Genomic DNA, 18217 nt, shown 5'->3' with positions numbered 1-18217 from the left:
CCTTGTCCTTCCAGATGGTGGAGATCGCGGTTTGGTAAGGTTCCATACCTGTTGATGTGCTCAATATATTTTTATTTTCTCCTCTACTTGTAGGAAACTATGTTAACATGGATGTGAGCTGTTTACCACACCTCTGGCTTGCTTATTTGGGAGACCCAAGTGATTCTGGAAAGATTCATAGTAACGTGCGACAGAGATGGCTCAATGGTTAGTAGAGACCAGTGCTGACAGATGATTAAAGTGGTTTTATTTGCTTATTAAACACAATCACCATAGAATAGAGCATTGACAATACCAGCAGGGAATACCCAACAGAATGTGATATCAGGGTTGGTGCGTAATTCTAGTTTATGTTTACTTGTGGAAAACTGTTACGTTGTGGTGTGCAGGTGCTAATGCTACATTTCAGATGTTAACCATCTGCTCCCATCACAAACTGTGTGCAGGGAAAAAGGCCGACAGTAATTTCATTTGTGTGTAAGAGTAAATATTGTTCGGCTGCAAGAAACATTACCAGTACTGTGCTAATTGTGAAGAGCCAGGCACGATTACGAACATACAAACAATGCCGGACAGGTAAAGACCATCTGGTCCATTGAGCCTGTCCTATACAATTGCAACACCTTGTGTATCACAATATATAGGCTGGATTTTCGGCTTTTTGCATTTTTGTCCGTTTCCAGGCGCAATTCGCGGCGGAGCCAAAAATTTAGTACCGATTAACATGAGCGCCCGGCAAGGAACTTTCGCTGAATGAAAGTTCATGAGGAGGGTAAGTGTTAACTCCGGCATTGCTCCACAGACTTTGTACACCAGAGCTGAAGTTCCAGCGCTGAAAAAAAACTGCAGTTCTGCGCATGGGCAATTTTTTTTTCTTCTTCCTGCACTTCTGGTCGGGTCTCCTGTTGCATGCATGGTGCGGCCGCGCGCATGCGCAGTACAAGCAGGGCTGAATCAGCCATTTTACATTTGGATTGTGTTCATGGAGGACGACGATTCCAGACAGCGTGCCAGGCGATTCAGCCACGAGGCTAATGAAGCTCTCGTGGGGGCTGTGGAAAGAAGATGGTAGTAGTTGCATCTTCGGGGTGGTTCTAGACCCACTGCCATTGAAATTTAAAAGGATTTGGAGGGAAATCGCTGAGGAGGTCCTCTGCCTCATACACTGTGGTCAGGACTGGTACACAGTGCCGAAAGAAGTTAATGATCTGACAAGGGTCGTCCGAGTGAGTACCATTTTAATTAATGCACTCCTTCATTACTTCAGTTATAAATCTGAAACACTATTTGTTCTCATGCTGTTGGTGCCGCTCAACACTCTGCAGGTTGCCTCCTAAAATGCATGACACATAGCTAGGCTTAGTTCGGCACCCTACTTGCAACAAATGATCTTTACACATTATTAAGATTGCTTTCTGAGATCTCAGAAGATGTCTCCCCACTTCAATGTCTTTCTGATGAACCATGTGCAACTTCCAAGGCCATTAAACAGAGGACTCTATTACATTCAGACAGTATGATATAAGTGCTTTGGTGGATATCTGTGCCTCAAGAGCGGCTAACCATACCCATTATAATCTTTTCAGGCAAAGAAGTCTCACAATCGTTGCGAGTAGGTGCGGACAGGCGGCGGTCCGCCTCAGACCCTGCCACTCACTGACATTGAGAACAGAGTGGCAGGTCTCCTCGGCGTCACTGGTCAGGCAGCTGCCACTGGGGGGTACTGACCCCTGCTCGGATACTGAGGGTAAATTCTTCACACTCCCTGGGCTGGGTTGGGGTAATGTCCTGCAGTGCCTCTGGATTAAGTTGGGGCAATGTCCTGCACACTCCCTAAAGACTTGGAATAAAGGACTGAGTATAATGTAGCCAAGTTTGCTGACTATACAAAGGTGGGAGAAAAAGCAATGTGTGAGGACACAAAAAATCTGCAAAAGGGCATAGACAGGCTAAGTGAGTGGGCAAAATTTTGGCAGGTGGAATATAATGTTGGAAAGTGTAAGGTCATGCACTTTGACAGAAAAATCAAAGGGCAAGTTATTATTTAAATGGAGAAAGATTGCAAAGTGCCGCAGTACAGCGGGACCTGGAGGCACTTGTGCACGAAGCAAAGAAGGATAGTATGCAGGTACAGCAAGTGATCAGGAAGGCCAATGGTATCTTGGCCTTTATTGCAAAGGGGATGGAGTATAAAAGTAGGAAAGTCTTGCTACTATAAGGTATTGGTGAGGCCACACCTGGAATACTGCGTGCAGTTTTGGTTTCCATATTTACGAAAGAATATACTTACTTTGGATGCAGTTCAGAGAACGTTCACTCGGTTGATTGCGGGGATGAGGGGGTTGACTTATGAGGAAAGGTTGAGGAAGTTGGGCCTCTACTCATTGGTATTCAGAAGAATGAGAGGCGATCTTATCGAAACGTGTAAGATTATAAGGGGGCTTGACAAGGTGGATGCAGAGAGGATGTTTCCACTGATGGGGGAGACTAGAACTAGATGGCATGATCTTAGAATAAGGGGCCGCCCATTTAAAACAGAGATGAGGAGGAATTTCTTCTCTGAGGGTTGTAAATCTGTGGAATTTGCTGCTTTAGAGAGCTGTGGAAGTTGGGACATTGAATAAATTTAAGACAGAAATAGACAGTTTCTTAAACAATAAGAGGTTATGGGGAATGGGCAGGGAAGTGGACCTGAGTCCATGATCAGATCAGCCATGATCTTGTTGAATGGCGGAGTGGGCTTTGGGGCCGTATGGCCTACTCCTGTTCCTATTTTTTATGTTCTTATGATAGGTTCGGGCAATGTCCTGCAGTGCCTCTGCACTAGGGTTGCGGCAATGTCCTGCAGTGCCTCTGCATTAGGGTTGGGGCAATGTCTTGCAGTGCCTCTGGACTAGATATAATGGAGTAGCGATGGTCCTTCAAATGAGCCTGTGCTATGCGACCTTCCTGAAGTCACCTTACCCCCTCCGCTGCTGCTAACCACTTGTTAATTTCCAATGAAATACGAACTCCGATGGTAGTTTTAACTTCTTTATTTTTGGCAGAGAGCAACAAGCTGCTGGCTGATTGCCAGTTCCTTTGTCTGACTGGGACCACATGGTCAACATGGCTGTACTTATACCTGGATCAATTTACAGAAAAGAACTCGCCTTCTTTGACCTTATTGGCTCAATTAATAGTCTTTTAATGTTTTAATTGGCTCGCTACCCAAGGTCCTAAAATGTCAAGTTGATTGATGAGTTAATGCAACATACTCCCACTCATGTAGCATCTCTGACTTGGTGTCTGTGAATTCTCACAGTCTGTCTAAATGCAGCCTGTTTGAATTCTCTATCAATCCCCCCTTTAATTCTTTCACAAACTGAATCATAAAACATCAGGTATCACTGGTTAAACATTCCACAAAATAATTTCATACATGTTAATAGAGTTTCCTTCTAAAATTTGTTGATGTGTTTCGCCACATGTCCGGACTAGTAGCTTCCACACAAATTTACACCAACCCGAGTCCCATCGTGGCCACAATGGAAGTCTGGTTTTAGTAGGTTAATTAACCTTATTCCAATTTAATCCAAATCAATATCTTAATTCAACCAGTAAACAACCTTCCCTTAAGCATAACATACCCCTGTGCCACATACAGACGGTCTGCTGGGACCTGCAAGGTGTCTCACCTGCGGGACAGCAGCTACAGCCGCCTGGTTGCAACAACATTTAATCAACATAAACAAACAATATAAAAGTAAAACAATTACAACAAATAGAATTAAACCTTCCACCAATTAAGTTCCTATTGAACCTAACCATTCAGTGACTCCACTCCACAAAGTGAATGATGGGGGTTGCTTAAGTTTTTCTACCTCCTTTTGGATATGCTCCGCTAAGTGGGTCATTTCTTCGGAGCTATCTGGGATATATGTGCAACACTCAGTTCCGAGTAGGGCGCAAATACCTCCCTTTTCAGCCAGGATGTAATCAAGGGCCAGTCTATTCTGTAGGGCTACTGTGCGGATTGCTACCATTTCTGCATTGATTTTAGCGAGGGCCTCTGAGGTATCATTGGCTACTCGTTCCACAACGGATGCCATGTTAATAGATTTCCTTGCCAGTTTGGCGGTCCCATACCTGGGGATCAGAATGGCAAAGAACCTCTCTGTTTCTGTGATAGCTATCTTAGGACGGTGTAAATGTTCCGACAGTGACTTTATATGATACATATAAGGCACAATGTAGGCTAAATAGCAGGATCCCATCCAATTCTGGGGCAGCCAAGGGTAGGCCTTGTGGCCACACACCCAATAGGTGCCATTATATGCAATGAATGTTAGCTGTTTCTTTGTCAACAACACTCCGGGGCCTGTCCAGGCTTTTCCATCAGTTTTATTCAGAATCCCCGTTACGTTAAAAATTCCCACATCGGCCCAGTTTGGACGGTTCCGTGGCTTGATTATATTATAATTCCGGGAGCAGTTACTATACCCCATATTTTGGCCTCCTTTGATGTTTCTAATCAGACACACCGATTCCCCCGGTCTTCCTATTCCCGTTGTATTAGTGATAACAAAAAATGGGGGCCGTTTGGAATTATTGTAGCACGGTTGGTATCCCCCTTCAAAGGTAGTCAGATTGTAACCTGCTGACTTCCATTTATGTGCCCAGTTTTCCGTATCCTGAAACGCATTGCCTGTTTTATTTTGATTAATTATTCACTCAGCCACTTCCGAGATATTCAAGGGAACTGGCCTCAAGGGAACCCTTCCCTTTGAGTGAATAGGAATATGCGTATACACCCAACAACTGGAAATGTTACCTTGTTTGGCATAAATGTATGACATATATAAAAAGGTATTTACATGTAATTCCCTTGCTACCCTACTATTTCCCTTTGGTGCAGAAGGTTGGCTAGTAAGAAGTAGGCCTATGCCTAGAATACCTACAATCAATAATACAGTAAATTTATACATTTTCGCAAAAAGTAATTGTCCTTATTAGATTTCAGCTTCAGTTACGGGTGCTCGTTTTACGTGTGAAGCGTGGATCCAGACTTTCTTTCCTTGGACTTTAACAGCTGCCTGGGTGGTCAATAACACTTAGAAACATAGAAACATAGAAAATAGGTGCAGGAGTAGGCCATTCGGCCCTTCTAGCCTGCACCGCCATTCAATGAGTTCATGGCTGAACATTCAACTTCAGTACCCCATTCCTGCTTTCTCGCCATACCCCTTGATCCCCCTAGCAGTAAGGACCTCATCTAACTCCTTTTTGAATATATTTAGTGAATTGGCCTCAACAACTTTCTGTGGTAGAGAATTCCACAGGTTCACCACTCTCTGGGTGAAGAAGTTCCTCCGCATCTCGGTCCTAAATGGCTTACCCCTTATCCTTAGACTGTGACCCCTGGTTCTGGACTTCCCCAACATTGGGAACATTCTTCCTGCATCTAACCTGTCTAACCCCGTCAGAATTTTATATGTTTCTATGAGGTCCCCTCTCATTCTTCTGAACTCCAGTGAATACAAGCCCAGTTGATCCAGTCTTTCTTGATAGGTCAGTCCCGCCATCCCGGGAATCAGTCTGGTGAACCTTCGCTGCACTCCCTCAATAGCAAGAATGTCCTTCCTCAGGTTAGGAGACCAAAACTGTACACAATACTCCAGGTGTGGCCTCACCAATGCCCTGTACAACTGTAGCAACACCTCCCTGCCCCTGTACTCAAATCCCCTTGCTATGAAGGCCAACATGCCATTTGCTTTCTTAACCGCCTGCTGCACCTGCATGCCAACCTTCAATGACTGATGTACCATGACACCCAGGTCTCTTTGCACCTCCCCTTTTCCTAATCTGTCACCATTCAGATAATAGTCTGTCTCTCTGTTTTTACCACCAAAGTGGATAACCTCACATTTATCCACATTATACTTCATCTGCCATGCATTTGCCCACTCACCTAACCTATCCAAGTCGCTCTGCAGCCTCACAGCATCCTCCTCGCAGCTCACACTGCCACCCAACTTAGTGTCATCCGCAAATTTGGAGATACTACATTTAATCCCCTCATCTAAATCATTAATGTACAGTGTAAACAGCTGGGGCCCCAGCACAGAACCTTGCGGTACCCCACTAGTCACTGCCTGCCATTATAAGGTCCCTCCCACTTGGCACCCAAAGGTTCTTTATGCAACTTTTTCACATACACCCAGACTCCCGGGATGATGTCGTGTCCTCCTTCGGGTGGATTACCCCAAGCTGCCGATACCTGTCGGGAAACAGAACTAATAGCATTGGTTAAGTTCTGACAGTATGATAACAAAGTGTCACTCATTAAGTGAACATCAGCTTTCCGTAAATCGATAGTTCCTGGCAGCGACTTGGGTCTTCCTGTTATAATTTCAAATGGGCTTAGACCTGTAGTTCTGTTCGGGGTTGCCCTAATGCTACATAGCACTATTGGTAGTGCCTGGGGCCATGGTGTTCCTTCTTGGTAATATTTGCGCTTTGTCGATGCTGGCTTTATGTCCTTTCAGCCGAAGGTGATCCAGCAAACCTCGTAAATCTTGTTCATGCTGTTCTTCCGTGTTTGAAGCTAGCAGGTTATCGTCTACATATTGGATGACTGTGGACGACAGGGGAGGTAATTCTCGCAAATGGCTTTGTAAGCCATGTGGAATACCGTAGGGCTGTTGTGGAAACCCTGCGGTAACCGGGTCCAAGTATACTGTTGTCCTTGGACCGTGAAAGCCACTGTCGAACCTCCGGTGCCAGAGGCACCGACCAAAATCCGTTGGCCATATCTATAACCGAGAAATATTTATGTTCCGGTTTGAGGGCATTAAAAATGGTGGAGGGATCTGCGACCAAAGGAGCTTTTTGATCAATACACTGGTTAGCTTTCCTATAATCGACAGTCAAACGGCAAGTCTCATTAGATTTCTGTACCGGCCACACGGGGCTATTGGAGGAGCTATGCGTTTTAATAAGCACCCCTTGTTTCTCCAATTGCTGAATAACCGGTAAGATTCCCGCGATGGCAGTTGGACTGATGGGATACTGTTTAGTACATGGAGGCTTGGTCCCTGTAAATGACGCAGGCTCCATCTGGAGTAGGCCACAATCGTTCTTATCTTTAGCCCATATCGGGTGTTCCTTCAATTCTTCTTTCTTCAAAGTTGTAATTGACCATGTCATTCGACCATCTTCAAAATGCAACGATGAATCTACTTGGATTAGAACGTCCATTCCCAAAAAGGATTGATCTACTGGGCCTATCCAGACCGGCGTGGTTAGTTCATGTGGACCCAGCCCTATAAGTACCGGTGTTGTCCTTTTAATTTCCATTTTATGGCCCCCAACTCCATAGGCTGTACATGCCCTACCATCCAACGGCAAAAAGTCTCCATATTGTAGGGGTAAGCATGTTAATTCCGCCCCTGTGTCTAAAAGACAGTCCACATCCTTATCGCCCACCCTCACAGTTATATATAGCCCATCTCCCCTTTGTTGTATTAGTGCGAGGAGGGGGGCCAGGGTGGGCTCTAATCGTTTTTTGCTATCCCAAGTAACTCCTTCTGTTGTATTGCCAGTCGCTTAAATGCTTCTATGAAGTTGTTATCTTGTGACAAGCCTGGCTTGTTGGCTGAATTGTATCCCTGGCTGCGTCCTCTTCCCCAGCCACGACCTTGCTGTTTTGCCCTGCACGTCTTGGCCCAGTGACCTTCTTTCCCACAATAATGACATTTTCCGGGTAATTTTCCTAATAACTGGTTATCGAAATCCTGGGATTTCCATCCCATAGCCTGTACAGCTCGGACTTTAGCTCCCATATCCTGATCTAATTGGTTACATCGATCCACCAATGCTGCAAAGGTAGTTCCTCTACCTTCCCAGTCCTGTAACACTACCTTAAGCATTTTGGACCGTTCTGGCTTTAGACCTGCCATGAAAGCTGCTTTCAGGGGTCCAAACACTTGTTCATCCATTTCCTCATCCGTATTATTCATACCCGAATGTTCTAGCCACGTGCATCTAAACCGCTCGTCATATTCCAGGACCTCCTCTGTTCCTTTCTGTTGGCAGGCTGCAATTTTTCCCTAGTCGGTCTTAGCTGGACTGAAGGCTTGCAGCCAGTGTTTAATCGCCTCCCATCCTGTATCTAAATCTTGCTCATCCTGCCCCAAAGCTTCTTCTACCTTGTCGTGCAATTTTCTTCCCTGTGTTTTTGGCACCATTATGGTCAAAATTTGCACTCCGTCCCAGGGATGAAGTTGATATATATTTCTTAAGCGGTCCAATTGGTCCCACGTTTTTACTCCCCCTTTCTTTGGCTTGGGCAATTCCTTGGACCATTTATCAATTTTCTCTGGGTCTGCCGGAGCATGACCTAAGTATTCTTCATACACCCTTCTCTTTGTTTTTCTGGTTCCGCCCTCATCCGCAGTCTCTTCTGATTTGACTACAACTCTTTTTTTAAATGGGGCAAAGCGCACCCCTAATTCATCATCCTCCGATCCTGTATCGTCTGAGGATTCAGAATCCGTATTTGTTCCTCGGTCGTGTCTTCGGGTTTGCGCTTTTAATTTATCCATACATGGGTGCCCTGGGAATTGATCAATACATTTTCCTTTTCCTATTACTGTCTCTTGACCTAATGATTTTTTCCATTCTTTAATTTCACCTTTAAGATCTTTAACTTCCGCTTCCAGCTTTTCAAATTCAAGCTTTTTCTGTCGCAGCTGTGCACAAACTGCTTGCAATTGATCCTTTGTACTGGTCAGTTCTCGATCATGTTGGGAACGCATTATAATTTCATTCCGGTTTCGGATCTGGCCCATAACCGCTCGGGACCATATAGTTCGCTCTTTATTTTTCATACGGGTCGTTTTTCCCCAGACCCTTTTAATCTCGTCCAAGGACCATTGTCCTTTGGAGGTTCCGTACTTTTGTTCGATCTTAATACAGGTTTTAGATAAGTTGAATTGTTGCTCTATGTATTCTTTCAACTGTTCGAGAATTAAATCTAGCGAAACCTCAGGTGGTGCTTGCCCACCTTTAACAGTTATAGACAATTCTTTGCTCTTATCTCCTGCTGCCATAATTTCTTTACTGGGGTCTCGAGTCGTAGCCTTTCTAGCCGATCAATAGATCGGTGATTAATTAACTAACACACCGCCGAAGTTTAGACATCTATGGGACCTCGAGCCGACTACCAACCGGAGGGTTCGCAAACCGGAGGCTTTCGGAATCGCGTAGAAGGAGAGGCGAATTTAGACTTTTGACCGAAGACTTTTTAAAAAGAGGTGTCCTTACCTCAATATGTAGGTCCGATGTCCAAAATTCAATTTCTTTCCTCAGCGATCCTGTTCGTGATGCCAAAATTGTTAGATCTCTTAATTTCCAATGAAATACGAACTCCGATGGTAGTTTTAACGTCTTTATTTTTGGCAGAGAGCAACAAGCTGCTGGCTGATTGCCAGTTCCTTTGTCTTACTGGGACCACATGGTCAAAATGGCTGTACTTATACCTGGATCAATTTACAGAAAAAAACTCGCCTTCTTTGACCTTATTGGCTCAATTAATAGTCTTTTAACGTTTTAATTGGCTCGCTACCCAAGGTCCTAAAATGTCAAGTTGATTGATGAGTTAATGCAACATGCTCCCACTCATGTAGCATCTCTGACTTGGTGTCTGTGAATTCTCACAGTCTGTCTAAATGCAGCCTGTTTGAATTCTCTATCACCACTCATCTGTTGCTTTCTACTTCCAGATGACCAGTCACAGGCGCAGCATCTCTCACGGGACCACTCCATGTCAGGCCATCGTCTGGAGGAGGAGGAAGAGGAGGATACCTATGAGCCAACTCCAGCGCAGCATCCGGTGCAGCTTCAATCGACCCCTGTTCCACCACCGGCACTCAGTTCCTCTGAGAGTGATGTGATTTTCTCGTGGTTCAATAAATCCCAAGGCTCCTGGGACCAGTGGCATGCAGCAACGCAGTGCTGGGGTTGAATCCCGCAGGCCATCTCTCCGGAGGCTGAGTCGGCAAAGTCGGTCTGTTGACAGACAGACAGGCAGGCGTGGAGCTGCACGTGGTGGGAATGTCAAGGGAAATCATCCAGATCAGCCGTCAGCTCCTTGATGTCTTGGCTAGGATTCCCGCGAGCATTGACAGTCTGAAAGCAAACATTACAGAGGTAGGGTCGCAGATTGTCAGTGCGAGCCATGTTAGCAGCCAGGCTTTCGATGCCCACACGAGGCTGGTAGCCTCCAGCAGTGACAGTGGAGTCCCAGAGAATGTGGTGCAAACCCTTGCAGAATATGGCGCATCACAGGCACAAGCTCTGCTTCAGCTTGGGAAGGTGATGCAGTCCATGCATGCCGCCATGCTCTCTGCATTCCCAACTGTCACATGGAGAAGTGACGGTTCCAAAGCAAGCCAGCAAGGTGCTTCGGTTGCTAGGGATCAGCCCCGTCGGCGACTGAGTGGCTCCAGGGATATGGGAGGTGGTGTAATTCCTCCAGACGACAGTATCCCGTCTCCTTCCACTTAGTCACCAACCAAGCATCAGCGACGGTTGCCACCCAAACCACCACTGGTGATGCCGATGAAGAGGCTAGCCAGTCAGAAGCCGGGCCTTCCACGCCACGAGCTGATCCAGTGCGTCCCCAGATGGCATCTCCATTGTCTCTTTTCCCCCCCCCCCGTCCAGCACAGCAGCGCTCTGGCAGCCTTACTGCACGACATCTTGGTGCCACTTTGAGTAGGAGCAGCAGGCAAGGGAGAGTGATAAGGGGAAGGGAGGGGGCAAAAGACGATGTTGCTGAATTATGTTGTTGATGCTGGATGCATCATACATTTTATGTTACAGTATTATGTTACAGTTTCACACTGGATTATGTTCTGATAATGTTGTTGAATGATCACACTGCTGGATGCAGCTAATTATTTTATTAAAGTTTCACAATGAAGGTTACAAAGTTTACAATGTTTAATACATTTTTTTGTTCACTTTAACCATTCCTGTGGTGCCTCATTTGCAGAATAAGAGGGGGAATAGTCAACATGGTGGGATAGTGCGGCCTGGCAATGCTCAAACGTGCCATTTATCCTTCAAGCGTTTAATTATGAGCTGCTGACGTAAGGCTTTTGCAGCGGCAAAATCTCCACGAAGCCTCCCCTGTGGTTGTGGTGGTGGTGGCATGGGTTCCTCGCCAGGCTTCTCTTCCTCATCTTCCTTCTCCTCCCTGTCCCCGACACCCCCCCCCCCCCCCCCCGGCCCTTCTCCTGAGGTGGTTCTGCAATCCTCATTGGCAATTCCTGTCCCCTCATGATGACTAAGTTGTGTAGCATACAGCACACCACAATGAACTTGGAGACCTGCTGAGGGAAGTATTGCAGACAGCCTCCAGAATGGACCAGGCATCAGAAGCACTGTTTGAGCACTCCAATTGTCTGTTTGACGATGTGTGTGGCTGCATGGCTCTCATTATAGCGATACTCGGCTTCTGTCTGAGGGTTCTGGAGGGGGGTCGTGATCCAGGTGGCAAGGTCGTAACCTTTGTCCCCGAGCATCCAACTCTGGCCTTGTGGTTGACGCTGGAGCATGCGTGAGACACTGCTCTCACGCAAGATTAAAGCATCATGGATGCTCACTGGATATTGGGCATTGACTGCCATGATGTGCTGAGTAAGGTCACAGACAATCTGTACGTTCATGGAGTGGAATCCCTTTCGGTTTCGGAAAACCTCTGCATTCTGTAAAGGTGCCCGCAGGGCGAAGTGCATACAGTCAAGGGCACCCTCAACCTTGGGGAAGCCAGCAATTCATCCAAAATCTATAGCCCTCTCATTTTGGGTTTCCATGGTCATTGGGAAGTTTATGAAGTCCATTCTGCATGCGTACAGTGCATTAGTCACCTGGCAAATGCAGCAATGTGTAGCGTGCTGTGAGATGGAGTATATGTCCCCCACTGATGTCTGAAGGAGCCTGAGGCATTGAAGGCAAGTGCCACAGTCGTCTTCACCTAGACAGGCAGTACAGTCCTGTTGCCGCTGGTAGGCTGTAGGTCTGCCTGTAGGAGCTGGCATATCTCTGTGACTATCTCTTTTCGGAAGCGCAGCCTTCTAACGCATTGCGCCTCAGAGAGCTGGATGTATGAGCAATGTTTCCTGAAAATTCGTGGAGGTAAGGCCTCCTCCCCATACGTCTGTGACTTCTTCGATTATGTTCCAAATGATAAACAATAAGTCTTCTTCCAGCTTGAAGCCATATGGCAATAGCAGCCAGGATTACTGGCTCCCGACCTAGCATGGCCCCCACCTTTTTAAATGTCCTTTATAAAACAAGCTTGAAACTCACATAAACTTCATAAATATAAGTATGCAATAACACAGAGTTCTTCTCCCAATCTTTTTAATCACTCATAACTACGACTTTCTCCTTCAATTTCAACATGGCGCCGTCTGATTTTTCTGTGCGGGTTCTCGGGCGGATGCTATATCGGGCGAAATGCTCCAAAGTTCCGCCCGGGGCGCTAGCGCAGCGATGCACAACGATTTACGTCATCCCAACGGTCAAAACCGCAGCGGGGCGGTAAGTTTTAGCGCCGCCTCAAAACCATCGGCGAAAGTTCCACCCGGGCGCAAAATCTTTGTGTGCCTCGTTTCACACCCGAAAAATCATTTTAGTGCTAAATGGGGCGCAAATCAGCCGAAAATCCAGCCCACACATTCCATCCCACCCGAACCCAATTAGAGTGACCTTGCATACGAACATATGACAAAGGATAGGGAAAGACCAGCTGGTCCATCGAGCCTGTTCTTTCCTGGCATGACATAACTTCCATAAACCATCACCTTGACCGCTCACCCCATCCAATCTCCTGGCAAAGAAAAATGTCAATTTGATGACCTTGGGACATTCCAAAGCACTTTATAGCCAATGAAGTACTTTTGTAGTCACTGTTGTAATATAGAAAAGGAGAGAAAAAAAACCTGAGGACAATTTAGGAAAAATCTCTGGGTAAGCTCCAGGAGCCCTTGGTGACTGGGTGACACAACCCTAGTGACTCACTTACCTTGTATATGTAGAGATGTTTGCAACTTAAAGGAACATGTCCTGCTCCCTTTTGAGTGCTTACAGCAGATCCGCACACACTTGCCTCTGTGGACTTGAACTGAGGATCTTTTTGAGCTATCCTCTTTAATAGCTTTAGTATAAAAGTCAAATCACTGTATCTAAGCAACAGGACTTCCTCAGCGACTCTCCCACTCTGCTGCCACAGTTAGCTGGTAGTTTACAGGAAGCCCCGCTTTGGCCCTAAATTCACCCCCTGAGATTTAGCGACCTTGAAATTTGAATTTCAATTCTCTCTCACTCGGGGCTGTGAAGGTGCTCAAGGCCTGTTCCAATTCCATTCAAGGCTCTTTGCCCATCCATTTACCTACCATCCTTCAAGAAGGATTTGACTTCCTTGTCTTTTCCTCAGACCTAAGCCTGCATGGCCATTCTGATGGAAATTGGGAGTATCAACCCACATTCTACCACTCTGTAGAGCACCAATGGAATTTGTTCACAAGCAAGATTCATTCCACCTTTCAGTTTAGTACTTATTAGCTCAGTGTTGATGGGCAGTTTGGATCATTTTCACTCTTGATGCTATTATGTTTTTAATAAAATATACATAACTTTTTAATGAATTATAATATACAGTAAGTCTTTTTTAATTTTAAGGTGATTCTGATGTTATGACAGCAATGAAAACCTTTGCAGAATTCACTGATCTGGCTAAGTAAGTGATCTTTGAGAAGAGTTGCGTACATTTAGTAATTAAGTAAGGAAATTCTGCACATTGTAATTTCATATGGTTAACTTAAAGCCTGTTGGGGAGAATTTTTCTCCATTATCTATAAATGGGGAGAGAGGAGGTAATAAGAAATTTCCAATGAAACTTTTCAACACTAATATTGGTAAGATCAATGCCAGAATTGGCCGTGTAGTGCTTTTGTAGTGTGCTTGAAATTAGAGAGGAAGTATCTTAGATTGATAGTACTACCTCTTTTAAAATTTGAGATCGGTGCTGCATTCAATAATTTCAGCACTGTGATGACACTACAAAACTTGTGCAGTTTATGCAATACTTTACCGTCTACTGGTTTGGAGGGAAAAACACAAGACGGGCCATTCTACTCAAACTAGAACCTATCCAAATAATATGCGTTACACAGGTACGATTACCGTAAGACTAAAGGAAAGGCTAGCTGGTCAGCAGTAGAGTGATGAGAGAATAATTCACCTTCTGTAGGGTTGACAATAAGTATGGTGCTGTTTTCAACCCAGGATAGGAAAGTAAAATGCTGACCTCAACTTTGATGCCAAAGAATATGTATCTCTTCCGTTTGTATAAAAAGATCTGGTAGTACACGATCTCTGAGAGAGTTTGACAGGGTAGATGCTGAGAGGCTGTTTCCCCTGGTTGGAGAGTCCAGAACTAGGGGCCATAGTCTCAGGATAAGGGGTCGATCATTTAGGACTGAGATAAGGAGAAATGTCTTCACTCGGAGGGTTGTGAATCTTTGGAATTTTCTACCCCACATGGCTGTGGATGTTCAGCCGTTGAATATATTCAAGACAGAGATCGATAGATTTTTGGACTCTAAGGGAATCAAAGAATGTGGGATCAAGCAGGAAAGTGGAGTTGAGGTTGAAGATCAGCCTTGAACTTACTGAATGCCAGAGCACGCTCGAGGGGCCGTATGGCCTCCTGGATCAGTTTCCCATATAATGAAATCAACTGGAACAGCAGAGAGAGTTAGAGAAATCATCAACAATGGGGTTGCCCAGTCCTACTTTCACTTTGTCCAATAACTGGATAAGATGCTAGGAGCTAAGCCCTAGATTACTAGCACAGTCTACAGACATTTCTCCAAGATACAACAATAACACGTTGCATTAATATAGTGCCTGTAATGAAGATAAAATGTCTTCAAAGCTCTCTACTGACTTTTCTTATCTTAACTCTGCAACCTACTCCAGCCTTGTATCCCATCCTGTACTTTCTGTTCTCCAGTTCTGGCCTTTTGTGCATCTCCCCAATTGGCGGGAACTATCTAGAACTCTCTCCTTAAACCCCTGCACTTCTGTCTCTACCTTTAAAAATGTTCCCTCCTTCCATGGCTAGATATTTATTCCCTGGCTTTAACTATTTCCTCCCCCCCGTCCCCTGTAAAGTCCTGTTCTACATTAGGTGCCATAACAATGCAAGATGTTGGATGTACCCCATTTCCATGTTGTTCAGTGGTCACAGTATACATGCAAACCACCACCAATAGAGCAAATATATATTTTATTTGTAGTTTGAAAATGATGTGGCCCTTCACTTTCACCTTCAAAGAGTTTTCTGACAGCTGCATTGTGTTGACAGTACTTTGGTTCTTGTGGTTCTATGTCCACCAATTCATGCATGATAAATTCCCAATTAGTATGATGCATGGTGAAAAATAAGTCAAATGTTAAAAAAAAAATTTGCTATACCTATATTATCCATTTGAAAACGTCAATGTTGTATACACAGGGCAGTAGCTAGGTACAACTTCTTGATCAATATAGTTGCTTCCATTAATGAGCTCAAAACAAGAGCTCCAGAGGATCTAATGTATATATCTGCCCTGACTGATGAGGTTTATCGAAAAGTCACACAGCTCTCAGTCAAAAAGATTTTGTTCCCCTTTGCGTAGGATAGCCATGGAGTCCAGGAATTGGCATGACCTTTCTGAGCTGATGAACAAAAATTTTGAATTACGAAGGTAAGATCTTGGGTTGAAACTGGCGTTCAAAGGTACGATTTAAAACCAATATTGTTTAGCTGGCCTCAACTCATTTTCTAAAGGGCAGAAATTCATAGCATCTGCTCATGAAATGAAGGTTTCTGGTTTTATGTTTAAACTGATAATCCTCCCTGCATGGAAAATACTGAAGTCTATGGGGGTAATTTTAACATAACCTATCGGTCAGTAAACTAACGGGATCGGGTGCAACGCTGGATTTACTCTCCATTTAAGTCAGTGAAGAGCAATATTGGGCAGGGTGTAAAACCGGCGTTCCACCTGATCCTGTGGCTTTCCCTCCTGGGGCGAATTAGGTTAGAATTACCCCTTGTATTTCAATAATAGATCATACTTTCCTATTACATGGCTGCTGCTATCTATTGCACATTATTTTTATGTTGCTGTTTGAGGCTAAATTATATGGTATATTAAATAGTACAATTTGATAAACATACACAAAAAACATATTTTAGTTTGCAGTATTGTAACACCATTCAACAAGGGATGGTGCAATTGTGTTGAAATGTTGTAAAATGTGCCATGGAATAGTGGAATATGATTATGTGCTCACAATGCCTCAGAGAAGAAGGTTCTTACCTGCTATGTCATTCTTAGCAGCTGCAGTTTGCCCACAGATTTATAGGCAAAACTGTCAGGATAGTCATTACTGGACCTTTGCACGTATATACCCCCAAGTGTCCAGTTATTCACTATCATTGACTGGAGCCATCGGGCAACTTGCTTGGCTCTGTGCATACAGAGACGAAGAGAAGAGAAACTAATAAAATAATAAATATTTTGTGGAGGGAATATCTGTTCCATTGTTAATTTTGATTGGGAAATATAATGTCCTTAAAGGATTAATTTTCCAAGTATCTGTATTAATGCTTTCTGCTTGTTTAAGGTCCATATATACAGATGCTTGTTTGGGCCAAAGAAATCTGAGTATGGTGAAACTTGGCAGAAAGGTATTCTTTAAAATAGTTTCATTTTACGGCTTTTTAAATCTGTACTTGGTATGTGTTTTGTGTATATAATATTATGAATCCAAGTGTAATAAAGATGTAAACAATGTGCAGAAGCAGCTGCATAAAAACAAGGGACAAAGGGAGGAATTTTGACCAAAACAAACGGGTGGGGGTAGTTAAAGTGTTAAAAGTGTGACTCCCGATTTGAACCTGCTTCCAACCCGCCCACTTCCGGTTTTAACGCAGGTGTGACACGAGGCAGGCAGCCAATCAGCTGCTAGGAGGTGGGTCATCTATTTAAATATTCATCATCATCATCATCATAGGCAGTCCCTCAAAACGAGGATGACTTGCTTCCACGCCAAAAAGGGATGAGTTCACAGGTGTTTCAATGAAGGACCTAATATTCCAGGTCCTGAACTACATGTTGAAGGGTAGAAGATGCCTGTGCGTGGATTTTTTTAACGTGTGCACAGAGCTAGGTCTTGGTCCAGTGGCTGGAAACCTGCTCTGCTGCACGGACCTAGTGCGCACACATATCGCAGTGTGGGCTGGCCCATGCTGCCCCTGGACCCCTGGCCCCAAACTCACGCCTCTCTGGGACCCGATCACATCCCTCCAGTCTCTCGCCGCTCCTGCTATATCTGCCCATGCTCCAATCACTGACCTGGACCTTGATGTCGTCACTCTTCGCTGCCGTCGCCCTCCTGCACCAGTTCGTGCTGCTCCCTTAAGTAGCATGCCTCCATTCTGCTCTCAGGCCGCTCGCCGCTCATTTTATGGCTGGAAGCCTCTTTAACCTCCAATTTATATTTAACTTTAGTTGGTTGGGCTTTGCACACCTCGTGAAACGCACCAGCTAAAGCAATGCAAGATCTCCTGGATCAAGGAAGTAAGTGACTTTACACGTGCCTCCTGAATCCAGGGTCCCTGCCTCCCGCGATTGGAGACCAACACACTCTCACTCCCCCCCGCTCCCACAAGGCCTCTGAATCCCCCACTTCCTAGGCCTCTGATTTCTCCTCCCCCCACCCCCCCCCCCCCCCCCCCCCCACACAATGAGGCCTTCCCCACCTGCTCCTCCGGCTCTCCACGGGCTGCTCCCAGCCCCAATTTCTACCCGACACTTTTTCCTCCCCTCTGGCCGGCCCGCGAACATGGTGTTCTGGACTACACTCCCTCCCGCCCACCCCCCCCCCCTTACGCTGGTCCCGCCGATGTTCTGGAGATCTCCAACCACTCACCTCCAGCCTCCCACGCCCCCCACCCCCCTCCTCCAGCCCCCGAGTGATCCCTCCCTCCCTCCTCTCTGCGGCCTTGTGCCACAGGTCTCCCCGCCTGGAGCCAGCTGGCCTCTCCATCTGGGTGGGAAACAGATGCTTCCTATTTCAAATCATGCCCTGCCATTAAATTCGGCTGGGCCTG

General features: G+C 45.4%; 1 protein-coding gene across 3 annotated transcripts in view; it reads left to right on the top strand.

Moving 5' to 3' along the window:
- Positions 1-18217, top strand: part of gkup (glucuronokinase with putative uridyl pyrophosphorylase) — an 82299-nt gene that overhangs the window by 57635 nt on the left and 6447 nt on the right. For 2 of the 3 annotated variants that reach the window (XM_070894501.1, XM_070894500.1), the window contains 4 exons: positions 94-207; positions 13732-13789; positions 15735-15803; positions 16729-16792. In XM_070894501.1, coding sequence (XP_070750602.1) covers positions 94-207; positions 13732-13789; positions 15735-15803; positions 16729-16792 — 305 coding nt within the window. Of the gene's footprint in view, positions 1-93; positions 208-9764; positions 10327-13731; positions 13790-15734; positions 15804-16728; positions 16793-18217 lie in introns of those variants that run through there. The other variant, XM_070894502.1, reaches the window with a different exon arrangement.

Source organism: Pristiophorus japonicus, chromosome 11 (genome assembly GCF_044704955.1).
Source record: "Pristiophorus japonicus isolate sPriJap1 chromosome 11, sPriJap1.hap1, whole genome shotgun sequence".
NCBI lineage: Eukaryota > Metazoa > Chordata > Chondrichthyes > Pristiophoridae > Pristiophorus > Pristiophorus japonicus.
The sequence above is the reverse complement of the archived record's forward strand: the minus strand, read 5'-3'. Positions and strand labels throughout refer to the sequence as shown.